The 27,300-nt window shown below is 45.9% G+C and overlaps 1 protein-coding gene across 17 annotated transcripts in view; it reads right to left on the bottom strand.

The window, feature by feature from the left end:
* The window catches only part of LOC142573299 (tRNA-queuosine alpha-mannosyltransferase), a 308,316-nt gene that overhangs the window by 259,258 nt on the left and 21,758 nt on the right, over nucleotides 1-27,300 (bottom strand). For 11 of the 17 annotated variants that reach the window (XM_075682952.1, XM_075682956.1, XM_075682953.1 and 8 more), the window contains exon 2: nucleotides 17,682-17,747. The exons of 1 other annotated variant lie outside the window; for it this stretch is intronic. In XM_075682952.1, the coding sequence (XP_075539067.1) occupies nucleotides 17,682-17,747 (66 nt within the window). Of the gene's footprint in view, nucleotides 1-10,172; nucleotides 11,379-13,712; nucleotides 13,815-13,986; nucleotides 14,092-14,924; nucleotides 15,060-15,241; nucleotides 17,385-17,681; nucleotides 17,748-27,300 lie in introns of those variants that run through there. 5 more of the 17 variants (XM_075682942.1, XM_075682941.1, XM_075682943.1 and 2 more) reach the window with 4 other exon arrangements.

A 27,300-nucleotide genomic window follows, 5' to 3' on the forward strand; every position in this document is an offset into this window, starting at 1 on the left:
CGAATCCATGCATGACTCTGTTGTTCTTTGTGATATTATGTTTGTTCATAACCTAAAACAACTCGTCATGGAGCCAACTAGAGTATGCGGATCTGCTGGCTCTATCCTTGACCTGTGTTTATTAACATAGCACTTCTGATACTTTAACTGCAGTGTACAAAGGCATATCTGACCATAAAATAGTAGCAGTATCCTTCGCTCTATTGAAAGGCAATAACCAGGGTGTCTACCAAGTTGACATTTCCAAATTCCCTGAGTTTTCCAGGTTTTCCCCGAGTCCCTTTGCAATATTTCCTGAGTGACACAGAACTTTGTTTTATGTCAAGACGGGCTCCGTACATCATGTCGCCCAATGGTGTCACTCTCTAGTAAGCATCTTAAAAAATAAAAAAACAACTTAATCCAGTTTGAATAGTAAGGGGTAGTGTTCATTTTATTCAAAAAGAAAACAGAAGGGAGGGGTTAGTAAAATGCACAGCGAATAAAATATCTTCGAAGGAAAATAGTAAAACCCATTGCAAACTGAGTCAAACATTCTCAAATGCGAATAAGAAAAAGATGCATACAGAATATATTCGACTATGAGCTATTTCTATCGATTGACAGCAAGCTAACTGGTATGCAGCCCGAACTTTATCACAAGTCAGATTCTCTCGCAACAGCTGGTAAGTCAACCTCAACTGTCCTGATATACTCAGCCCACGCACAAGGCCTCAGTGTTGCGTTTCACTGCTTTAAAGAGTTTTTTTTTTTTTTACTTGGGTGACGGACACCTGCATCTCCGTGTCCGCCAACACTTTGCTTTTAGAGTGCAAGCTCCCTCAAAAAAGCGGCAGCGTGCTTCCTTCCCCGTTCATTTCTCAATGCCTAGGTCCTTTGTCTTCTTGTTTTCCTTAGGCTGCGCATTCGCCACACGGACTATTTGAAGCATCCTCTTGGACAATGTACCACTTGCGGGAAAATGAGCGCCGTCCGCAGCACATCACCAAAAGCTGCAGCGCTTTGGGTGCGAGGCTATCTGTGTGGAAAACTCGAACTGTTGAGCGTAGCAGCGCCATTTGCTTTATGGACGCGCTTTCCTCGTGTAGGCTTGCAAAATGATTGAAGAAGACCCAGTACCGTTCGCATTTTCAGTGAAGAGATGGACCACAGACCTGTCGTAATGTACAATAAGTAGCGAGTGTTTGGCGTTACTTAAACTCAGTTACGCACTCTGTGCGTCAAGCTCATCGTGGATGGGCCCTTAAAGAAGAAGGGTATGTGATGAGCGCAATGTTGAACATCAACACCGCTGACGCTGAGCTTGGCCTTGTGCGGGCGGCGTGCAAACCATCTATGCGACCAGGTGTGTACACCGTGTCTGCATGGTACCGTTGAGCCTCGGGCAACATCGCTGGAGCACATTGTGAATGTGTTGCAAGGTAAGGAACTTTTTACTCAGCTGTTTATTGAAAATGCAATATAGCCGAACTGAACCGTTGGGACTTGCCGAATAGCTATCATTTGCAAAGCTCCGAAAATCAGCTAACTCTGATGCAAAGCACAACCTACCCTGTCGCAATATTTGTTACTTTTCAAACTTTCTGGGCATCAGCTTGCCCCAGCTACACTTCATTCCTCCGTCGCCACTGCTGAAGCGGTTATCGCCGTGCAGGAAACTAAGTACGGTTTCGGGGAGGCATTGACCTTTTCCAATGACTCAGGGACAGTTACGATGACTCTGAAATGCTTTGCGCGCAGGAGAGTATCCTGTTTTTAGCACATACATGCATGTTAATGCGGCTTCTCTCTCTGATTCTCTATACTATTGCAGAGCGCGGCAGTAGCGTAGGAGGCTCATGCTTGCACTAACATCGGTTATTTCCGGGGTTCTAAGCTGCTTACATGACATGATCGATGGTCGTGCGATATGCAATAAAAGTCCTGGAGGCTGCTCGGTTGTCAAAACACTTGGCGATTCCGTGGTTAAACGGCCGTTATATGGTGAGCGGTCGACGGTCGCGCAATGTCATTAAATAAAAACAAAACAAAACAAAAGAAACGGGAGGACCATATCATTCTCGGGTGTCCAGACTTCGTACGAGTTGTGCACTATGTTTGAGTATGTTAAAGCGCACCGGAAGAAAACGATACGATGCGATGGTAGATCGCACTCAACAATATTTTTAGGTACTATAAATACTTGTTACTTTTCAGGTTGAGTGAGACGTGCCAGCACATTGCCTTACTCACCGTTGCCAACAAGGGGGCTGTGCCGTGGGAAAACAAGCCATCATGCACGGACTTGCCATGAAAGTGGATTGTTCCTTCAGAAGGTTTGTATCATTCCATACGTGGCAGTAATTAACGTACTGTAATGCAATTACACCAATTTAATTACTTCTCTTGGTTGATTGTAATGTAATTCATCACTTTTCTGGTCTAGTAATTTATTAACCTAATTAACTTTTTGTCAGTAATTTGGGAGCAAAAATATTTAATTGCTGCCTAAATTGCTTCTATATCGAGGGTGCACTCCAGCTCTTTGTGGTGTTGGCAAAGATGTGATCTCTTGTTTGCCGGGTTGGGCATCTTGAAAACAGGGTCGAGCAACGTGAAAAGCCTGGGCCAGTAAGGCAATGAAGTTGAAAACGTAGGGGCGTGTCCAACTGCTTTCAACAGGGGTGTGTTCAACTGCTAAGCTGGATTTGAGAAATGGGAAATATAGATAGCTTCTGGCGCTTCATGAGGACCCAGACATACCGAGAAGCGATTTAACAACTTTTTAGCTCTACCAAAAACTAAAAAAGTAAGGACCACGTGGATACCCTTTTTGCCACAGTGAGTGACTTTTCACCATTTTACGGACATTCCTGTGCATCCGTTGGCGGCGTCTAATGAGCACTTCGGAGACCACGCCTTGGCCTCCGGGGCAGCTCAGTGCCACTCATCCGCTACCATCATGGAATATCAAGTAGAGGGAGAAAATATTCTCCCGGAGGAAGTCACTCAAGAGCAGGGATGGCAAACCGCAGGTGCTAGAAGAGCTGGCGCCAAATCGCGGGAAGCTAACCCGAACGCCATGGCAACGCCTTTGGCTCCCCATAGCTACAAGTCTAGCGGCGCAGCGCTGAAGACCAAGATTATTAGGGCGAGCCGAATGCCTGTTCTTCCCAAAGAAGACACGAAGATCGTTATTAGACCAAGAGGTGGGCTGAATATTTCCAAAATTGGAGCGGCCGCGGTGGCTGACGCAATACTTGCAGCCTCCGGCATCAGCCAGCACGAGCTCACACAAGACACTCTGTGCCCGAACTTACAGCAAAACATCATGGTGGCCAGCACTCCCAGACGGGAGAATGCCGATCGATATGCCCGCATCAAGCAAATCCAAATCATGGGCAAGATTCACAAAATATGCGCGTACGAGACAGCCCCGCACTCCACGTGCAAGGGGGTCATACGTGGCATACCGTTACAAGACGACCCAGCGACGGTGGATGGCAAGATTGTTAACCAGAACAACCCTCTTGCACTAGCAGCCAAGAGAATCGCTCAGACTGAGACCATCATCATTGCCTTTGACGGGCAGCGGGTACTGAATTTTGTCAGGTACGGAACGCCCCTGATGAAATGTTCCCTATATCGAAAGCAAGGGGACGTATGCCACGCCTGCGGAAGACTCGGGCATCGCGCTGATGTATGTACAACACCGAGCGACGTCATCTGTCGGGGATGCAGCCTGCAATATCCTGATGAGCAGCATCAATGCACCCCAAAATGCAAATTCTATGGTGGTCCGCACCTTACAGCCGGTAAAGAGTGTGCGCATAGATTCAAGACGCCGTACATTGTTCGCCGACGACGTTTCGAGCATGCCAGGCAGCAAGAGCAGCTCCCCACGCCGTCGATCGTTCAATCTTTCGATCCGCAAGCCTCATCCAGCACCAACCGTAGGGGCAGAAGACGCTTGCGCTCGAGAAGCCGCTCTACAAGTCGACGGGGCTCCAGAAGTCGCTCTACTTCGAGATCGCGACTCACATCGCCTTCTCCAGCGCGCTCCAGCTCCAGAAGCTGCTCCAAGTACCGTACTGGGAGCGACTCATCCAACAGCTCACGTTCGAAGACCCCCAACGGCAGTAAAGGCAAGTCCTCTCTAACGTGGGCCGATAGGGCCCGTAGCAACCAAACGCAGGCGTCCAACTCTCAAGACTCGCACAACCTGCGTCTCACGAATGAGCTCGAAGAGCTTAGGCGTGCCAATGATAGTCTTAGAAAGGAAAACGCTCTGTTCAAGCAGGAAATCAGTCGGCTAGCCTCCGAGATGGCGGAAATACGAAGATTGGCGCTCACACAGCCAGCTTCTCAGCCTGCCACATGCTCTTCGGCCATGGACACAGTGGAGGCCCCTCCCAAGACGGTTGCAGTGAAGCGGCATGCCCTGGATGACTCAAGGGGAGACGAGATGGTAGAACTCCTGTCTGACCTCAAGAACGCCATCTCCAACATACAGACAGGTCTCTCTCACATACAAGAAATGATCGCGCACCCTCAGCTGGGCCTGGTCGCCCTCAGCGCTAGAATACTTAGGCTGGAGGGAACCAGCCACGGATCTTTGCCAAGCACATCTACAGCACAAGTCCCAAAGTTGCACAGCGTCATTGCCTCACCGACGGAAAGTGCCATTATGAATGTGGCACTTTCGCAATCCCTTCCCAAGCCCAAACATTGATAACGGAACTAACGTCATAACAATGTGGCAGTGGGATTGCGCAGGGTTCGCCAGCAAACGGGCGACCCTGCGACAATACCTAAAAAGCGCAAAGGACAAACCCCAAGTAATCGCCTTGCAAGAAACGATCACATCATCACCTATCAAGCTCTCCGGTTTCCTTACGGTGGCTTCCACTGAAGGAGGAAGGGGGGTCGCTATCCTGGTCAGTAAAAAGTTCACGTGCCTTCAGCGAGACCTTGGTCCCGCGGACAATGGGATCGAGTACGTCATGGCCGAACTCCTTGTCGACCCCCCTACGCAGCGCTTAAGAAGAAACAGTATCTTCATACTGAATGTTAACTGCAGACCCAGCGTTCACAGAGCCAGGCCTGGTGGTATTCTCAAGAAGGCCGTGCATTTGGCCAGCTGTCAGCCTCTAGTCGTCATGGGGGATTTTAATGCCCAGCATCAGGCGTGGGGCTATTGTACCAATACGAAGAAGGGTAGAGACATATGGGACGCGGCAACGGAGGAAGATCTTACGCTGATAACCGATAAAGACTTTCCAACCAGGAGAGGGAACTTGATGTGCCGAGATACGACTCCGGATCTTACCTTTGTCAAGAACCTGGAAAACATCAAGTGGACCAACACAGCCATGGACCTCGGTAGCGATCATTGCATCATCGAAGCTGTAATCAAGACTGCCCGTAACAAAACGAGGACCTTTAGGTTCACTGACTGGGACTTGTTCAGAGCCAACCGCTCCGAGCGCGTCCTTAACGATGATATGGACCTAGACTCTTGGTGCGACGAGATAAAGAAGGATGCGGCTAGAGCCACCAAGGAGGTGACAACCGATCTGGAGGTGGACAGGATGGACAGTAGGCTGGCGCATCTCTTGGAAGCCAAGCAGGCACTGTTCGCGAGATGGAAGACTCAGCGTCATAACAGAAGACTACGCAAGAAAATTTCCGATATAAACAAGATGATAGAGGCTCATTGCAAGGTGCTATGCAAGCAGCAATGGGACGAGCTGTGCGACTCGATGGAGGGCCAGCTCAAGAACAGTAAAAGCTGGGGTCTCCTTAAGCACCTACTGCACGATGGCAACACCAAGTCCAACCAGAAGAGAGCTTTGGCAAAAGCTGTCCATTTGGCCACCGACACGACTCCAGATGAGGCAGTCACGGAGCACCTCATAGACAAGTACCTTGCGGCCACGGACGATCCAGTGCCCCCCCCCCCCAGTTTCCCGAGTACGAAGGGCGTGACGTACCATCTATGGACGAGGATTTCACCGTGGCTGAGGTCAAGCGAGTTCTCGCATCTCTCAACGACAGATCTGCCCCTGGGCCCGACGGGATCACCAACAAAATGCTCAAGCATCTCGACGACGCCTCAGTCGAGTTTCTTACGCGCAAGATGAATGATATCTGGTGCAGCGGCCTCATTCCCAAGAGCTGGAAAGCATCCTACACAGTACTCATACCGAAGCCAGGTAAGGCGCCGAGCATCAACAATCTAAGGCCCATCTCCCTGACGTCGTGTGTTGGAAAGATGGCCACGCACGCCATGCTTAACCGCCTCACTGACCATCTCGAGTCTAACGAATGCTATACACACAACATGATTGGCTTTCGGTCAGGGCTTTCGACTCAGGACGCCATGAGACTGATCAAGCACCAGATCATTGACTCTACCTTCGCCGACACTAAGGCAATTCTCGGCTTGGATCTGGAAAAGGCTTTTGACAACATATCGCACGCCTTTATTCTGAAGAGCCTGACAGAGTGTAACATCGGCAAATGGGAGTACAAATTCGTGCGATCCTTCCTTTCCTCAAGGTCCACTAGACGCAAGATTGACGAGTTTTTGACCCACAAAATCCACCTTGGGCCAAAGGGAACACCTCAGGGGGCGGTGATCTCCCCGACGCTGTTCAACATCTCCCTGATCAACCTGTTGAGGGCCTTGAACAAAATCCCCAACATTAACCACACGATCTACGCGGATGACATCACCATCTGGTGCTCCAGTGGATGTGAAGGGCAGGTCGAGGGTGCTTTGCAAGAAGCCATCGATGTGACGGAGCGGTATCTTATCCCCACCGGGCTAAGGTGCTCACCCACTAAATCCAAGCTCTTGCTCTACAAGAAGAGGCCCATAGGCGGTTCAAACCGGTCCTGGAAGCCAGCAACAGAGAGCCACATGACAATATTCACCGGTGAGGGCTCCCCAGTACCGCAGGTAGACACTATCAGGGTCCTAGGAATGTTTATCGAGTCGAACGGGGCCAATGGAGCCGCCCTCAAACGCATTTGTTCCAAGACCGAAAGCGCCCTCGGCCTGATCCGAAGAATCGCCAACAGGTACCGCGGAATCAAGGAAGACAATCTGATCTGGATTATCCACGCCTTCGTGCTATGCCACCTCGCTTATTCAGGGGCTATGCACAACTGGCTCGTATCGGAGCACAACAAGATCAATGCCCTAATCAGAAGAGTCTTCAAGCTTGCCCTAGGCCTTCCCATCCGAACGCACACAACGGACCTCCTCAATTTAGGAATTCACAACACGTTCGAAGAAATCGCTGAAGCCCAAGAATTTTCCCAGTTTGTCAGACTCTCCGGTAACTCAGCGGGCCGAGCCATACTTGGCAAGCTGGGACGTAACACCACGGTCGTCAGTCTCGACGCTGTGAAGCTGCCCAGCGACGTAAGGTCCAAGATTTACATACACCGGATGCCACGAAATATGCATCCCACCTACAACGAAGGACAAAGACGAGCCAGGGGTAAAGCTCTGCTCGCCAGTGCCCGCTTGAACAAGGACCGAACATGCTTCGTAGACGCTGCTTCGTACGTTCAAGAAAACGCCTTCTCCTCAGTGGTCATCGACTGTGATTCTAAAATCCTTAGCTGCGTCACCGTCCGCACTTCTAATTCCAGCGTTGCAGAGCAAGTTGCTATTGCTCTTGCATTGCTGGACAGTGTGCATGACACGATTTATTCAGATTCCAAGGCCGCTGTTAGGGCCTTTCAGATGGGAATGGTGGCTTCCCAGGCCCTACGTATCATCCAAAGTGCCAAAGACATGAAACATCACTCTTTGGCCTGGTTCCCTGCGCACCTTGGAACCATTGAGGGTGCCTCGATCAACCCCAACGAGGAGGCGCACTCGGCTGCACGAGGTTTGACTGACCGTGCGCTGGGCAACGCGTCCTCTCCTGGGCGACCTGAGCCTCTCTGCTCGTACAACGAAATCTGCAAATACAATTATCTGTCAAGAAGAGTCCTACCTTCGCCGCACTCCTCACTGTGCAGGGCCCAGGCAGTCACTCTCAGACTTCTGCAAACAAGCACTTACCCGAGCCCCGCGGCGCTGCACACAATGTACCCCGAACGGTTTCCAAGCCCGGACTGCCCTCTGTGTGGTGATTATGCGGACTTCGAACATGTCCTGTGGGGCTGCGCCTCTGCCGGTCCCCCTTTCACTCAAGAGGAAATGATGAAACTAATTAGGGCCCAGCATCAGACCTCTCAAATCCTGGCAGTCCAGAGGGCTCGCGAAAGGGCCGTCAGGTTCCACCTGATGGTCCCCGAGTGGGCCTAGCCAGGTGGCGTGGAGTTTGCTTACGTCTATAGTGGACAAAATAAAGTTGTTTCACTCACTTACCATACACAATACAGGGTTGTTCCTAAAAAAAATATCAGTAAAACGGCTATTTGGCCGTGCAAAGGGCACCCTATCTTCAAAGCAAGGCAAATATTTAGGCGCTGAATCTGGAACTCAGCTACCCCTACGATGAAGTAAAATGAGAAGTACGAGGTGGCTGTAGGAGCTGCATACAGTTTTTTCTGAATATGAGCAGTAATAAGTAATTAAAAAGTAATTGCAATTACCTTCTGAAAGTAATTGTAATATGTCATTGCTCTTTGCAATCATTAATTGGTAATGTAATTTAGTTACATTGTAACTTTCAGGATAGTAATTAGTAATGTACTTTAATTACTTCTTTGAAGTAATTTTGCTATGCGTGTATTATTCTGCAAATTTATTTGCTAAATACTTCCTTTAGTTAAGCTTCTGGGTCATGGTTCTTGAAACTGTGAAAATCGCTGCACACTTGCATGCTCAACTTGCTACTGGTGCATGTATAACGATAAAACCCTTTGGCGAAAAGCAGTACATGATTATGGGGCCTACTTGTTGTCTCTATTTATACCCAAAAAGTGCATCAAAAAACTCTGAAATGCTCAATTTTTCATTTCAGCAAGGAAACCAGCAGCAAAACGTCCACTGCAGGAAATTCCTTTCCATAGGAACGGTATCAACAAGCCACCATGTCCGAAACGGCTACGCGATTACAACCTGAGCCAAAAGGTGACTTCTGATGCTGATATTTCCAAGCTGAAGGCAAGCCTTGTGACTGCGTGCCCAACACTGCATGCAGTGCGATACATGTGCCCCTGCAAAACTCAGCTGGTCACGAAAGCAGCCGCAAATGTACGTTTGGAAATTGGTGACGAGGAAGATCTGTGGGGCAGTCATGCCACAGAAGTTGTGGCTCTTCCCTACGAGTCTTTGACGGCGACATCAAGTGAGGAAAGACAGCGCATATGCACCCGCACGTTTGGACAAGCCAACAACAAGAATTAGTTTGCTGAAAGAACAGGCCGCTTGACAGCATCATTATTTAAGAGAATATGTCTCATCACGAAACCAGAGGGTTTGCCGAGGACTGTGCTTTACCCAAATGGCAAAGCAATATCAGAAGCAATGGCATATGGGCGGACGCACGAAGACTGTGCAGTGCAGTCTTATGTGCTGCTGATGAAAGCCAGAGGCTACACTGTTTTTATGTTTGTGAACCTGTAGATGAGGGCCTCACTCTAAAGATCAGAAAGCTAAAGTAATCTGAAGTTGGATTGGGAAGGTTTTTGCAGCTGCAGTATCTCGCTGAAGGCAAGCGTGACAACATTTGTGTTCAGGAAATCAAGTTATTACAACATTTTGTAGTATCACACATTAGATGAAGCAATTTTGGGGCAGTGATTGGCACACTGTAAGATAGGGAGACTGGAGGTAGCAAGGTGGACTAGCTTAATTTGAAGAAAATGCAGCAGCTGTGCACACACAATGATAAATGCAATGCTATGAATTAATAGAGCAGAGTAGCTCAGAAAACAATTTGAGGTTTATAGTATCCTAGCTAAAATCAAAAAGTGCACATAATGCGAAGGAAACGGCAAAATCATGTGTTTTTGTGATGCTGTATTACTGTTGCTTGTGCACCGTGATGACACGCTGATTAAAAAATCTAGAATTTCACAAGCCATTTGAATGTCAGCTGATGTGTGCTCTGTATATGTCACAGGATGTTTTATCTGCATGTCTTAGGGCAGCACACATGACAATATTCCTTGGTGCCATATGTGTGTCTTCTCTGAATAGACTGAAAATAAAACAACTTGAATTTTACACTGTTTTCATCAATTTATTTCCTCATAAAACAGTAAAATTGCAACACAGTAGTAGCAGCAAAGAAAGAAAAACAGCAGTTTGTGCACTGAAACTGTTTTCTGTACTTATACAGCCACTTCATCTTTTATGAGTGGATTCCTAAAATTGCTGAGGAAGCAGCACACTTGAAACACGTGGTCAGCAATATCAATCATGGAAATTGGGAATGGCCGGTCAAGTACACGAAAACTTTTCACGCGTGCAATAGCCCGTTCAACATGGACTCTTGCACAGTCAATGCGCCGCGTTTCATGGACTGCAGCTGGTGGCATCTGTTTTTGATGACGCTGACGGAATGGTGGTCGGTACACAGTCACTCCAGGTGGTATGTAGGGGAAGGTGAAACCTTTGTCCACCATGACTGCATCTCCTTCTACTAACTCGTCGAGCAATCCACTGCTTTCCAGGATCGTTGCGTCTGACACTGACCCACCCCAAAGGCGGGAAACAAACGCTATGTATCCATCAGGAGTGCACCCAACAAGCACCTTGTATGTGTTGAAATGTTTGTATGCTGAAAATGTTTGCCTTTGGGCACTTAGCGACGATGATCGCTGGATTCTCACTTCAGTTGCATCAAGAACCAATCTTGTGTCCGCAAAGTCACGAAATGACTTCGGCAGGTATGGTTGCAAGGCTTCCCGAGAAGGTAGTTTAGTCAGTTTTTTTAGCTCTCGTTGCAGCAGATTCACCCATGTGGTGAAGATGCGGCTAACCTGGCTTTCACATACTATTAGGAAGTTGCGTGCTAGCTCTACACCACCTATTCCTCTTCTCAGCCTAAGCAATGTCATAAAGAGCTCATTTTCCAATTCACTATATTTTCGATGGCCACGGAGGCCCTTTTCGCCTTTCTGGTTCGAACCCCAATATGCCATTTCACTAGCAAGGGGGTTTAGGTAGTCCAGTAAGCTCTGGAAAACTGCAATGTTTGGAAGTCCAACATAATGCATGCATTTGCTTGGATCACGCAGTATTTTTACTGTGAGAAGTCTTGACTCTACCCTTTCAAGCTTGTTTTCAAGCCTTAGGTTTCTGTTCTGAAGCTGGATAGCAAGTTTCTGCAGTTCACCGAGAATGCGCTCCATGCGTCTCACGTTGCCACAACTGCGCTGCTGACAACTGCATTCTGGCAGCGATGCCTGCAATGGCTTGGTATCTGCAAATGATGGCAAAAGGAAACACTGTCACTTTCACTCGAGTAGCAGAGGTGCTGTGATAGAACATATTGGTTGCCTGGTGACAACCACTGTTTCCATAGCTGTACTGCATACGGCACAGGAATCTTAAGAGTGTCATACCGCGGTGGTCACATTTCGATGGAGGCAAAATGCAAGGGGCCCGTGTATTGTGCTTTGTCGGTGCACGTTAAAGAGCCCCAGGTAGTCAAAATTTCCAGAGCGCTCCACTACGGTGTCCCTCGTGGCCTGAGTCGATTTGGGACGTTAAACCGCACGAAACCAATCTAATGTTGACCTATAATAACCCATGCTCACTCCGCTCCGGTTAGAAAGTAATCACGGACCCAGCTTTGTTTCAAAGCCAAGCATAACGCTTGCCAAGGTCCACTAAAGAAAAAGAAAACTGGACTAAAATTCTGAAAGTGCAGTTTCATGCCAGTGATTTTTGCAGTGAGTTATGGAAAGCAATTATAGGTGTAATGTTAAGAGACAAGAAAAGAACAGGAGGGGTCGGGGAACAAATCTGTGTTGATGACGGCTTGGTTGAAACCAAGAAGGCAATATAACCGACGGGCATTAAGAGTAACGGAATCATTCCAAGGCATGGCAAGCATAACAGGGGGCGTCGAATGTTAAAGGGACACTAAAGGTTACTATTAAGTCAACGTGGACTGTTGAAATACCATCACAGAAACGTCGAAACGCTTGTTTCGTGCCAAGGAGAGACTTATTTTAAGAGAAAATGCGTTCTGAAGCATCCGCGTACCTCTAGCGCAGTTCAAATCGCCCGCCCTCCGATCGAGGAGTACTGACATCATGGTCTCATAGTGACGTTGCGCCATCGGTGAGTAGAACGGCGTCCGCAGACGGCGCTACGGCTTTTCTGCGCAAAACGCAAACGCGCGGCCAGAAACAGAGCCAAGACAGAGCCGACAGCAGAGCGAAAGCGAGAGTATGGTGGCTAGCGGAAGGAGAAACGAATTACGTCCCACATTACGTCCCACGGCACACGGAGAGTCCGTTTTCGTTAAACTATAGGCTGCGGCGAGCTCGCAGCGTGGTCGGCGTGGTCTATGAGAAGCGACGAGCCTTTTCGCACTCGCAACAGGGCATAAAAATGTGCGAATCGACGCAAAACTCGGCCTAGAAACGTGCTTCGCCACAGCCAGGGCTCAATACGACCCAAGCTGGCACGACCCAGATGTCGTTTCCCGCACCGCCATCAGGCGCCGCTACTATACCTCAAACTCCAGCGCAAGACGCCCATAAGCTGGTACTTCATTCTATGACGCTAACTTCGACGCTCGTCGCAATGGACCCTGACACCGACAGATTGGCTCGCGATGGTGGGCTCAACTTCAGCGATTTGAGCACCGACGAGCGCAACCTGCTGCTGAGGGCTCGCACTGCCGGCGTCGTTGCGTACTACGACGGCGGCCTCGACACCGGCTCCCTGGAGCGGGAAAGCAACGAGGGCTTCCCACGACATCACATGGACGTGGCATTCTCGCTGCTTGTTCCAAATGAAAGTTTCGCGAGCCAGCAGAACCCTCACAGCACGACGCGATAACGAAACTACTGAAACTCCAAAGCGTGCGCGGCGCAGAGTCGAGCGCGCAGACTCGAGCGAAAACGATACCTTTCGAACACCCATATTACTGAAGGGCAACGTCAAAATGTTATTTTTTCTTAGAATCGAATAGACGTAGACAAATAGCATTTTTTTCCGTCTTATAATCGAATGAAATGATATTTTTAATACGAGTAGTTGAGTATTAGTAACACAAATTATGAGGAGTCCTTTCGTCATCGGGCTAGTACCGGAATGTCGCTGGGGGGTCTCAAATCGTGTTATGCATTTACCTCAATTTCTCGGTTACTAAAGCTCTGTTCGCGATTATATTGACGCCTTAGACGTTCTGGAACATTGCTCTACCACTTTAACTTGAGTTTCTGGTAACCTTTAGTGTCCCTTTAATTAGGTGGGTGGATGAGATTAAGAAGGTTGCCGGGATAACAAGGCTGCAGCTAGCACACAATCAGGTTATTGGAGAAATATGGGAGAGGCCTTTGCCCAGCAGTGGGCGCAGTTAGGCTGATGATGATCTTCGATGGTGTATTTCTGTATTATTCGCAGAAAACTCTTGTTGATGTCAAAAATAAAGTGCAGTGTTATATAATGCTGAGAGAAATTCCAGGGAGGATTAAAGTAAACTTAGCACAGGAAACATTAATGTCAGGTTACGAGTCATAATGCCTATGTTACATATACCTAAATGTCTTTATACTGACGTGGTGTAGTGAGCAAATACCTTTAGTAGTTTCCCCTTGAGCCGGTGATGGGGATGCAGGCTGTTGCGTGGTGGTTAGTAGCTCCGGCTGGGCTGCAGATGTATTTTCATTCATGCCAGCACCTACAGGATGAAGTGAAAGAATACCAAAACATTTCCATAACTTGTCAAAGTTACTACAGGAAGAACCTTTACAACCTTATAGGCTTTTTTGCTATGTGCTCTTAGTAACTATAATGCTAATGCTGAGCATACCATGACAGCCTTTTGCTGTTACGGTTTAATGTATATCTACCTTTACTGGCCTTCCCTTGGTTCAACGAAGGGGCTGTAGGTTGCTGTGTGGCAGGGAGCTGACTTGCTGTGTTCTTGCTACCTTGCTGCTTTGTAGAAGCAGCGCCTGTAATTAAGTTTCATGATGGTTAGAAAAAATCAGCTAAGCCTTTAGAAAAAGTGTACAAAAAAGCAGGTAAAGCATGCACAGACAAACAAACGAGAAACCACAATGCCAGGTGCCTCTAAAAATTCAAAGACCATGATCCACATTGTCATCACCGTTGTGAACAAACACAAAGCTGTGTTAAAAGTACACACTCAGTGTGCACCGCCTTGCAGCGGTCCAGACCAAATACAGCATGCACATCCCCATCACAAGCTACATGGTACTTACATGCTCCCGTCAAAAAGCTCTAACACTTGTTAGTGCGATAAGGGGTACTAATCCGCCACGGTAGCTCAATGGTTAAGGTAAGTCTGCCGTAGTCCAAAAGACAAGCGCTCAATCACGACATGAACGGGCGCGTTTCCATGAAGATGAAACAACGCGCGTCCAAGTGTGTGAAAAGAGGACACATCAAAGACGCTTTAAACCAGCACTCCTCACTACAGTATTTCTCATACTCCATAGGTTGCTCCAGGACTTTGAGCGTGAAAACGAAAAAGTGGTAACTTGCAAGGTCGCTTCTCAAGTCCAATGCAGCACTTCACGCTCACTCGATTAGCGTAAAATGTCCGCAAAGCGCATAGCAAAACAATAATTTCGAGCTGTACGTTTTCATTTTTAACAGGTCTGCAGTTCTTTAATTTCGCTAATCTCTTGTTACTTCTCCATTTAAACGTATTGTTGCAGCGTTCCGCGGGGCTTCTGAAACTTGCCTCGCTCAGTCGCGCGTATGCGGTTGCTAGCTCACATCAATCCCTATTTCAACCTATAAAAACGAAACAAGTACATACGAACTGAAACCTTGCGTTCACTTTGGTTTTTCAGCCAACAGCTGTGCCGATCCGCACCAGCCTGGCCCGGAGTTCTCGTGTAGCAGAACATATTTCGCACGTAGTCGGGATGATTCTTAAAAGTTGACGGCCGCCCTGCAATTTTTCAAAATATTAGCAAAACCAGCAAAGCTGTCATAACTGCAGAAACCAGTGCAAAAGGACACGGCTGAGAAATGCGACATGGACGGACGACCCTAGCTAGCTAGCTACCTAGCTCAACAGCATGCATTGCTCAAAACTTTTCGCATGTCTATCAAGTTTGTTTTAGCCCTTACCTGTAATAAAATGCGCGCTGCAAATGCATGAATGTTCGTTCGGCTGCCACAACGAACCATCTTCATTCTTCCTTTCTACCGCAGCAATCCAAGCATCTCGCTTCTCGGGATACAGTTTTCACTGACGGAAATCTAAAAAACTTTACCGGCTCTTTGCCGTAAAAGTAATTAGTACAGCCATACGCGACGCAGTGCGCTGGCATTGTGCCGAAACATGCAGCCCAGAAACCCCCGAGACTGCCGGATCAACGTGGTCCGGTGGAAAGTCGTCTGTTTGCTTTCCAACCAAACTGAGGGCGCTGCTGTCCGGCTTCTTTCGCGCATGCGCAGCAGGTTTCCCGCAAGTTGTCAATTGTGTCAGGGTCCGATTTTTCGGACTCCCTAGGGGCCGACAAAACGTTAAAAAAAAATGAATGCATGTCTTTCACAGACCTTAAGGGTTCAAATCGCCACAGGCACGCCCGAAAAAGTTCTGAAGGCCTACCAGTACACTAATTAGGCATATAGGTGCTCGTACTGTGACAGAAGATGGCGGGTGTACGCGTGTATAATTAAGGAATATATGTCATACTGTGTCCCGTGCCAACTGCCCCATTCACACACTTGTTATGCTTCACAGCATAACACTTCTGTAATGCGGTGAAGCTGACTTTGAGGAACCGGCAATATGCAACGCGCCGTGCTTTCCGAACTTCGAAGCCAGTCGCGATGACCACAAAGGCGGTGTCGGTGCCATTGCTGATAGCGGCGAATTCTTTCAATGAAAAACACGGTACAGGACGGCAAGAAGCTTAAGCTAGGGCTAGCATAGCTGCGGTGGTTGCTACGGCTGCCAGCGGATCTGCGTGCAAGTGTGCCGGTTCGAGGCGGCGAGGTTATCAAAATGGCGGAGGTTGTGGCTTTTATTAATGCCGTTTCGGACCTGCGGTCACGGCAAAAAGTCCGGAAAATTTGACGGCGAAGGGTTCTTGCGCCCGAAATTTCAGCGTTCTTAGACACCCTATGGGGTACGTACTGGTGCCGCGAAGCCGTCCGAATTATCTAGCGTCCGGAAAATCGCTCGTTGACTGTACTCAGACAACTCCTCCAGCCGATGAGGTGGCGTCAAAGACCATTCGTTACGATTCCTCTCTGTTACTCGGGCCAGCATTACCGTGATTTTGGGTTCCCTTTCAATAAATTTACAGCCAATTTTCCCTGATAGAAGCACAAATTCCCTGAGTTTTCCCTGAGTTTTTCCTTACTCAAAATCCCTGAGAATTCCCGGTTGTCCCGGTTGGTAGACACCCTGAATAACACAATAAAACATAAGACCGTAAAAGACTACTCAAAAGCAAGAGGCAAATCAGTACTGGATTGCTTAAGTTTTAAGCTGAGAATGTGACAGACATATGGGCAACATTCAAGGAGCACTGCCATTATTGCATTAATAATTTTATTCCTGACAAAAAGATATGCACGAAGGGGATGAATCTGTGGATTAGCCGGCACATTATCCACTTGAAAATAAAAATAATGCGCCTAAAAAGAACTAAGTCCTCAAAAACTAGTTTCTTAAGAAACATTGACGGTTGAATTGTCTGCAAGTATTCGTTCGGCAAGACAGCGTTATTATACTGAGACCCTCCCACAGTTTATACAGAACAATCCAAGTAAATTTTGGAATCGTTCCCAGGATTACTGTAAGCCCATTAAACAGGTACATAGTTGTAAATGACAATGTCATCACATGTCCAAAAGAAATGTATTGCAGAAGCGATGATGATGTTAATAATTACAATCATTGTGATTTCTTACATGAACCCATTATTTTGGTTTCTCATGAGGGCATCGTGGAGATGCTTCTTAGACTCGATCCGAAGTGTTCCACTGGTCCTGATGGTATACCCAATGCTTTCTTGAAGGGTCCCTCACCAGGCCCCATAGCAAATTTTAGTTATACACTGAAAGTTGTTACATGTCTTCTAGGGAGCATTCTGCCGCAAAAATTTTTCACGTCGGCTTATTAATAGCTGACATATAAATATTTCAGTGCCGCGAACCCATGATTTCAGGAGGCGAGCTCCACTGCCAAGCAAGATCTCCTCTACATTTGCCCCATCTAGCCTCTGCAAGCGAAATTCCTCCCTTGCGTTCTCCCATACCAGACTTCCAGGATCGCGTGACACATACGTCACAGGCCCCGTCTTCATTTCTTATTCCTCCCCCCTCCCGCCCCTTTTTTTTGTGGCACTGCGCTCTTCTGCTGACGGCGTCACATGCAAGCTGTTCCGATTGTCTGGTTACGCACAGCGCATGATTTTGCCTTCTTGCCTGCTGTGCACAAGGACAGAGCACTAGCAGTACAATTCAGTGCTACACGCATACTGAGGCACAACAGGCGGATCGCAGAGCATGATCATGCGCTGGAGCACGGTAGAAAATGGCATAGTTTCGGTACCTGCGCACGTGACTGCACGACCGTGGGAACAAGCAGACGAAGCGGAGGTACATCTCACTTGCTTCGCTGGGAAGTAAAATAAAAAACAGACATTCTGTTTGTGTGTTTTATTATTTCTCTAAGCTTCAATTTGTCAATTCAAGCAACAGATCACACAAATAACAGATGTTACCCTGAATATTTCTCAAAGTCACGTGTCACCCCGAGCAATGTCACACTGCGGACATGAGTACGTCACCGTCCGGCTTGGAACGCGGTTGCCGTGAGGGAAAGGGAAAACAACATTCGGATTGAAATTTTAGACCTTTCCTCGGCACATAGTAATTTAATTTTTTTGCAAACATGATCGTTAGCATGCATTGTATGCTCTGCACTTGTCAGCTCAAAATGGCCAGACCTGGTGAGGGGCCCTTTAAGGTGCTATGCAGAATCCTTAGCCCAGTTTCTAACCAAAATCTTTCATGAATCACTGTCAGCTGCATTACCCCCCGACTGGCTTACAGCCAGAATTGTGCCTATTCACAAGACCGGAGAACACCTTTTTGTAAGGAACTACCGTCCTATCCCCTTAACCTGTTCCTCCTGTAAACTCATTGAATATATAGTTGCAAATCATATATTGCAGATTCTAAATACAAGTTCTGTGCTCAGTCCATGTCAGCATGGTTTTCGAAAGGGATTTTCAACCATTACACAATTAACAACAGCTGTTCACACCTTTAGTGCCACATTAGATAATTCCAGAGAAGTTGACATATTATATCTCGATTTCAGTAAGGCATTTGACAAGGTTCCTCATGATAAACTACTTCCGAGGCTTAACATAACAGGAGTACCTGCATCCCTCATAAAATGGATTGCTGCTTACTTAAAGCGGAGAACACAATACATTTGTGTGGAAATCGACGGTTTTTGTTCCCCTCCACTTGAGGTCCCATCAGGTGTCCCACAGGGGAGTGTGCTGGGACCTCTATTGTTTTTGGTCCATATAGATGATTTGGTCTCCTTTATTGATGAAAATATCACAATTAACCTTTTTTCCGATGATTGCATGTTGTTTAAAGAAATAATTCTAAGCCTGCTGAATACTGCTTTGAATGATGTTTTGTCTGGGTGTGACAAATGGGGCATGTCACTGAACTTCGAAAAAGCAGTATTTATGTGCACCACCATATCGCACTCAACTACACCCTCAACACTACATCTGTGACTCAGGTCACAAGGTACAAATATTCAGGCATAATCATTAACAACCAGCTTACTTGGGGGGATCACATTTGCCTTATAACCTCATCTGCTATGAAGAAACTCAGGTTTTTAAGACACAAGGAGAGCACCTGCCAGTGTGAAGAAATTAGCTTACCAATCTATTGTTAGGCCAAAACTCGAGTATGCTGCCGTGGTGTGGGATCCTCACACGAAAAAATATATTGCACAGATATAGACGGTTCAAAGGTGCGCTGTGCGCTTCATCTACAAATACATACAGGAATTCTGACCTTCCATTTCTCCTCATGAAAACTAATCAAATAAAGCTTCTCTGTACCAGAAGTAAAATAGTGAGGATAGAATTTTGCACTCCTTGTTACATGGAAAGCTCAGCATCCCGGCCACACCATAAGTCACGCCAGCTTTAACCCGCAAAACACGACGCACACTCAGCTATAGCTTAACTCATTACACAAAAACAAATTTTCACAAGTTCTCATTTTTCTTGAAAACAATAATTGACTGGAATTCACTACTTGAAGTGCTTTTCAAGTGTGGAAGCATTAAAAACTTTAAAATTAATGATATTTTTTAACTTCTAATAGAGAGCGTTTTGCTACATTGTGATCCTTTTGGAGGTGCCAGATCTGTATATGTATTTAGAAGTGTTTTATATCCACATGCGTGCATCTTAACATATATGTACATTGCTGTTTGTACAATGCATTGCATTCCTTTTCTGAATTTGCCCTTCCTGCTTGGACCAAGAAGGTCTGCAGTATCATGTAAATAAAAAAAAAATATATGGAACATGTAAGAAAGAGACAGAATGACACACAGCTAGTAAGATTTGTTTGTTCTGGTTTTCCAAGTGTGCTGTTTTATATCCAATATAAAGGTGCATAATTGCATAGCTCTCATTGCCAGCACTGACTGCCTAATGGTGCGTACCCACAGCACTTGGCAATGCATAACAATACAAACGAACACTCCTGTTTTGGTTCAACCAGCAATGCTGCATCATGTCAAGATTTGATTGCATCAACAAAATTTAACCTTGCCCAATGGCCTTACCTACAGCTGTAGTTCATTTGTGCTGCCGCACACAGAGTGTGCCAAGCATAGCGCATTTACTCCTCACTCTCGTTTTCAGTTAATGCTCCAATGGCGCTTTACATTTATGCTCTTATTTGGTGGCAACTGAAATGCACTATGCTGCACATGTTCAAAGTGATTCAATGCCGATTCTTGGATTCCAGGACTTAATAAAACCAACTCAAATGTTTTGCCATTCAAATGATGGTGATGACAAGAAATATGTTAAGGATGTTGACATCTGGACAGACACAGCACCACCACTCTCATTAACCAGTATTTGCTGGAACACTCGCTTACCAGTGGAACGAGCTGACAGACATGACTCTATTCCAAAAGTGTGGCAGTTTGGGCGAGTTGGTATGTCATAACTGTTTAAGGCTAGTAGCGCCGCTCAGGACGAGCAAAAAAGGACAGAGGTAGGGGTAATCAAAGGGAGCGGAAGCGCTTACCCTGTTTTCCGCTCCCTTTGATTACCCCTACCTCTGTCCATTTTTGCTCGTCCTGAGCGGCGCTACTAGCCTTAAACAGTTACGACTCTATTCATTGTTGCCAAGTGCACCATTTTATTTGTGATTACGTATTGCACAATGAAAAAATTTTCAACAACGTGCTAGGATTTGTCGGTTTACATGCATTCTCAGTCAACCTGCCCCCTTTTCATTTTCTATGCTTAGACAGTCGTGATTGGTAGCATTCACAGCTGCATTCTCTCAGCCAGGGAGGAAGGGAATGAACTAGGAAGGAATGTCATGCAGCCTGGAACTCCTCGTAAAGTCATTCCTCTCACTTTTTCCATGGAAAAGTCGACTCAACACTAGACTTGCAACATTTTGTTCCCGGTAGTTTTTACTGGATGCATACTTGTTCGGCTGCTGTGCCTGCAGAGCATGGACTACATACTCGCAATCAATGAAGGCAAAGTTAGAGGGGCAGAACTTCTGCACAGTGTTACTGCGCCAAGCAGTGTTTGACAGTGCTTTTAGTTTCTTGGAGCAGATACTAAATCAGAGCTGCTTCCACATGTGACAATTTCGGATTTGCCAAAACGGGCAAGAGAAAAGCAGCAAAATAAGCTTTAACAATCAGTGGTATTTCTTACAAGAACTGAAATTTTGGCAAGTTTGTAAGAATTCATCATCATCATCATCAGCCTATATTATGTCCACTGCAGAACGAAGGCCTCTCCCTACGATCTCCAATTACCCCTGTCCTGCGTCAACCGATTCCAACTAGCACCTGCAAGTTTCCTAATTTTGTCACAACACCTAGTCTTCTGCCGTCCTCTACTGCGCTTCCCTTCTCTTTCTACCCATTGTGTCACCCTAATGGTCCCATGGCTATCTAATCTGCGCATTACATGACCTGCCCAGTGCCATTTTTTTCTCTCGAGAGTTCATCCTTGACAAACAGCACAAAAAACGAGGACACAAGAAGGAAAGCCAGACAGGATGAGCACTTATTTTGTTGTTGTAAACGCTTTCTCTTCACCAGCTAAAGCAGACGAAAATGCTATTCAGAAGCGCTATTACTTTTTCATTTCATTTCATTTCATTTTATTACCTTAAAGACCTCATTCGGGGTATTACATAAGGGGTGGTTAACATGTGAACACAAGAAAAGGCAGGTGTTACATTGAAATATAAGTTTGAACAGTTTCTAGAAATCGTGAATGACATGTGATGGCAGCAACAATAATGGGCAGGTCGTTCCAGTCCTTGGCAGCTCGAGGAAAAAATTATGATTGAAAAGTGACAGTTCGTGTTCGAGGACGAAAAACTTGGAGTTGATGGTTGGTGCGCTGTGACATGCGTGAAGATGATGGCGTGACGTAAGGCAGGCGGCTTAGTGAGCTGTAAAAAAATTTGTGATAAAGAGAGAGCGTGGCAATGCGACGACGAAAAGCAAGAGATGCCAAGCTAGATTGTTTCTTTAAGTGTGAAATGCTGATGTTATATGAATATAAAGAATGGATGAATCTAGTCGCACGATTCTGAACTCACTCGAGTGCATTGATGAAATATGTTTGATGAGGGTTCCAGATGGCGGCAGCATATTCCAGTAGAGGTCTGAAAAATGATTTGTATGCGAGTAGTTTGACGTGCTGTGGAGCATGACGAAGATGACGCCTCATGAACCCAAGGGACTTCTTCGCTGACGAGATTACGTTAGTCGCATGCGTATTCCAGGAAAGATCGTGGGACAGGGTTACGCCTAAGTACTTATAGGCTTGGGTATAACGACGATAATGGAAGAGAGAATAGTCTAGAGGAATTCAATTCATAATATGGATAGAATTGAACAGGCTCTCAGGAACGGAGGGAGCCTAAAAGCAGTGAAGAAGAAACTAGGAATAGGCAAGAATCATATGTGTGCGTTAAGAGATAAAGCCGGCAATATCGTTACTAATATGGATGAGATAGTTCAAGTGGCTGAGGAGTTCTATAGAGATTTATACAGTACCAGTGGCACCCACGACGATACTGGAAGAGAGAATAGCCTAGAGGAATTCGAAATCCCACAGGTAACGCCAGAAGAAGTAAAGAAAGCCTTAGGAGCTATGCAAAGGGGGAAGGCAGCTGGGGAGGATCAGGTAACAGCAGATTTGTTGAAGGATGGTGGGCAGATTGTTCTAGAGAAACTGGCCACCCTGTATACGCAATGCCTCATGACCTCGAGCGTACCGGAATCTAGGAAGAACGCTAACATAATCCAAGTCCATAAGAAAGGGGACGCCAAAGACTTGAAAAATTATAGACCGATCAGCTGTCAGTTGCCTACAAACTATTTACTAAGGTAATCGCAAATAGAATCAGGAACACCTTAGACTTCTGTCAAGCAAAGGACCAGGCAGGATTCCGTAAAGGCTACTCAACAATAGACCATATTCACACTATCAATCGGGTGATAGAGAAATGTGCGGAATATAACCAACCCTTATATATAGCTTTCATTGATTACGAGAAAGCGTTTGATTCTGTCGAAACCTCAGCAGTCATGGAGGAATTGCGGAATCAGGGTGTAGACAAGCTGTATGTAAAAATAATGAAAGATATCTATAGCGGCTCCACAGCCACTGTAGTCCTCCATAAAGAAAGCAACAAAATCCCAATAAAGAAAAACGTCAGGCAGGGAGATACGATCTCTCCAATGCTATTCACAGCGTGTTTACAGGAGGTATTCAGAGACCTGGATTGGGAAGAATTGGGGATAAGAGTTAATGGAGAATACGTTAGTAACTTGCGATTCGCTGATGATATTGCCTTGCTTAGTAACTCAGGGGACCAACCGCAATGCATGCTCACTGACCTGGAGAGGCAAAGCCGTAGGGTCGGTCTAAAATTAATCTGCAGAAAACTAAAGTAATGTTTAACAGTCTCGGAAGAGAACAGCAATTTACAATAGGTAGCGAGGCACTGGAAGTGGTAAGGGAATACATCTACTTAGGGCAGGTAGTGACGGCGGATCCGGATTATGAGACGGAAATAATCAGAAGAATAAGAATGGGCTGGGGTGCGTTTGGCAGGCATTCTCAGATCATGAACAGCAGGTTGCCATTATCCCTCAAGAGAAAAGTATATAATAGTTGTGTCTTACCAGTACTCACCTACGGGGCAGAAACCTGGAGGCTTACGAAAAGGGTTCTACTCAAATTGAGGACGACGCAACGAGCTATGGAAAGAACAATGATAGGTGTAACGTTAAGGCATAAGAAAAGAGCCGATTGGGTGAGGGAACAAACACGGGTTAATGACATCTTAGTTGAAATCAAGAAAAAGAAATGGGCATGGGCAGGACATGTAATGAGGAGGGAAGATAACCGATGGTCATTAAGGGTTACGGACTGGATCCCAAGGGAAGGGAAGCGTAGCAGGGGGCAGCAGAAAGTTAAATGGGCAGATGAGACTAAGAAGTTTGCAGGGACGACATGGCTACAATTAGTACATGACTGGGGTTGTTGGAGAAGTATGGGAGAGGCCTTTGCCCTGCAGTAGGCGTAACCAGGCTGATGACGATGATGCTGACTTATAGGCTAGAACTGATTCTACTGGCACATTTGCAATTGTGTAAGTAGACAGATAAGGATTACGACGACGGGAAATTGGAATAAATTTGCACTTGTTAGAGTTCAAGGCCATTTGCCAATGGTTGCACCAGTCCTGCATGTTATGAAGGTCATTCTGGAGAGATGCTTGGTCAGAGATGTTAGTCACAGTACGATAAATCACAGTCAGCGAACATACGAATAGGACAAGATACATGCAGCGGAAGATCGCTAATGTATATTAGGAAAAGAAGCGGTCCTAAGACTGAGCCTTGAGGGACACCTGAAGTGACAGGGAGGGGTTCGGAGGAGACGTTATTGACAAGGACGAACTGGGAACGATTAGTAAGGAATTCTTTTATCCATTGTACTACAAGAGTATCTAAGTTCAATCTAGATAATTTTATTAGCAAGTGGTTATGAGGAACTGTGTTAAAAGCTTTAGAGTAGTCTAGGAAGATGGCATCGGTTTGAACGTTGTTATCAAGATTAACATGGAGATCATTAAGGAAGATAGCTAGTTGTGTTTCACACGAAAGCCCTTTACGAAAACAATGTTGAGAAGGATGAAAGAAGTTTGCCGAGTCTAAAAGGTTCATGATATGCGAGTATATGACATGTTCCATGATTTTGCAAGGAGCACTAGTTAACGAAATGGGACGGTAGTTTAAGGGGGAGTCTTTGTTACCTGCTTTGAATACTGGAACGACCTTTCCCACTTTCCAATCATCCGGTAAAGTACCTGTAGACAATGATTGCGTGAACAACAGAGTGAAACATGCCACTGATATATGCTTAGTATTCATTAGGATCCTCGAGTTAATTTCGTCTACACCAGAAGAAGTACATTATTTGTTTTTTTTTCAATGATTGATAGTATACCATCTATCGAAAATACAATGGGTGGCATATATGATATTATGTCAGTAGGTAGTGGAAAGTATGGAGTGGTAGTTTCTTTTGTAAACACAGAAAAAAATGCTGTGTTGAATATATCAGCGCACTCGGCGTCCGTGGCGGTGTCGCCTGCTGCATTCGTCACGCTGATGGTACGAGCTTCTTGGGGATTTAAAATGCACCAGAACTGCAGAGGATTTTGAGTAAGTAGCTGGGGCAGGTAGACGTTATAAAAAGATTTTTTAGCAGTGCGAAGGGCACTCAGGTAGGCGTTCTCTGCCGTGTAGTATTTTGACCAAGCCTCGGTGCTTCCATGACGCTTGGCTAGCCGGAAGCGACGTTTCTTTTGGTTTTCAAGCTTCTTTAAAGCTCTGGTGAACCATGGCTTATTTTGATTAGTGTGCATAGTTATTCTTGGTATATGTTTGTTTACGAGTTCATTAATTTTATTTTTAAATAGTGTCCAGTTTTCTTGAGGCAAGTGCATATGGAATAATGTCTCAAAAGTTGAAAAGAAGTCGCCTAACTCGTAATTACTAGCTTCGTAGTTCCCTTTCTCATATAGGCATATAGTTTTGTTGGATTTTCGTTGTTGCATGGGTTGAAAGGTGAAGGTGGCATGGATTACTTTATGATCACTTACCTCACAGAGGTAAGGTATGGATGATAGACTGTCAGGATGGCTGCTTAGTATAAGGTCGAGTGCATTAGATGTGTCTTTTGTAACCCGCGTAGGCTCTAGCACAAGTTGAGTTAGACTGAAATTAAGACACACATTAACAAATTCTTTAGCAGCTTTATTGCCTATGATTAAAGCACTATTGTTAGTCCAGTTGATTTGCGGAAAATTAAAGTTGCCGAAAAGCAGGATTTCTTCGTTAGGGTGTTTTTCACTAACTTTGCTCAAGCTGTTATTAAGTTCATGCGAAAAATCAGGAGTGTTATGTGGTGGTCTGTAACAAACGCCCAAGAGAACAGTCTGTGGTGGAGCGCGGCAGATTAGCCATGTTATTTCCAAGTCAGTCTCAATGGTTGCAAGCGTGCACGATAAATGGTGATGCGTGGCGATTAGCACACCACCACCTCGTGAGATTTCGCGGTCTTTCCGGTAAAGGCAGAAATTCAGCAAGTCAGCAAGAACCTCAGTATCGGTAATATCGTCAGTCAGCCAGGTTTCAGTTATTATCAGCAAATTACTGTTCGACAACAACACGAGGTTAGACAGAATATTGCGTTTAGGGAGGAAGCTGCATGCGTTGGCTGCTATTGCAATTCTTTCACATTCTGTGTGTGTTGATCAAAAACATAGCGCTTATTATCCATAAACAGAGTTTTAAAGTGCACGGAGTAAGGTGCCGATTTGCTTTTTGCGAATGAAACAAGGTGTCTGCGGGCCAATTGAACAGGACATGTAATATCCTCGCCAACACTGAAGTTTGTTCCTTTAAATTTACAGCCGTTAGAAATTGTTCCTTTTAATTTACTTGCCCATGCTTTGCCTCCATAGCCTTCCCTTTGTTGCCACGGAAAGTTGTCTACAAGTGTGGTATGCCATTGGAACAAGCGTAATCAGACTGGCACTGCAGTCGCTGTGAGGGATCGTGTCGTCATATTGGAAGCAGGGGCTGAAAATTTTAGCAATGTCAGGAAAGCCTTAGCCACACTGTGATTCGTAGCTCACCTACGATAAATAATGACACATCAAAAAGGAATTCACAAAAAGAAAACTGCTGAAGAAAAAAAGAAATTGCTGCATGTCCCTGCGGGCTTTGACCAAGTCTCTAGCTGCAGAGCAAGAGTACTTTCGAATAGCCTTGGAAGCATTTGCAATATAAGGTTTGATTTTGTCCAGTGAGACGGCTTAATTCCCACAGCAAAGTGCAAACATGTGCACTATGTATAGGCAAGGTCAAATGTTTAGGGGTATGGCTTCCATGTGAAAGTTTAATATTGCAGTACCTGTGATGCCTAGAAGTACCCAAAGTGCTAGTTAAGGATTTAATTCTTTATTGGGTGAACCTGTGACGTGAAAAGCAAACAACAAACAAAGCAAAACAATAGCAGTGAACACAGAGGTCAATCGTCAGAAATTTTATCTATGGATAACATGCGTTGCCTATTTATATATAAATTGTCATACCTTCCAGTGTATTCACTCATGCTCACACACTTCCTACAATATACACACCGTCATTCGCATTGTGCATAAAATCTGGTTAGACAATGATTCTTTCACTACAGAATTGGCAATACAATCAAGAAGATTTTGAAAGAGGAAGGTACTTCTTGGGCCTCACAATAACTTTGTAACAGTGGTTAGTCAGTAAAAGGCGCTCACTGGAAAAACACAAACCATGTAGACGCAGCCCAGTC

This window comes from Dermacentor variabilis, chromosome 2, assembly GCF_050947875.1.
Source record: "Dermacentor variabilis isolate Ectoservices chromosome 2, ASM5094787v1, whole genome shotgun sequence".
NCBI lineage: Eukaryota > Metazoa > Arthropoda > Arachnida > Ixodida > Ixodidae > Dermacentor > Dermacentor variabilis.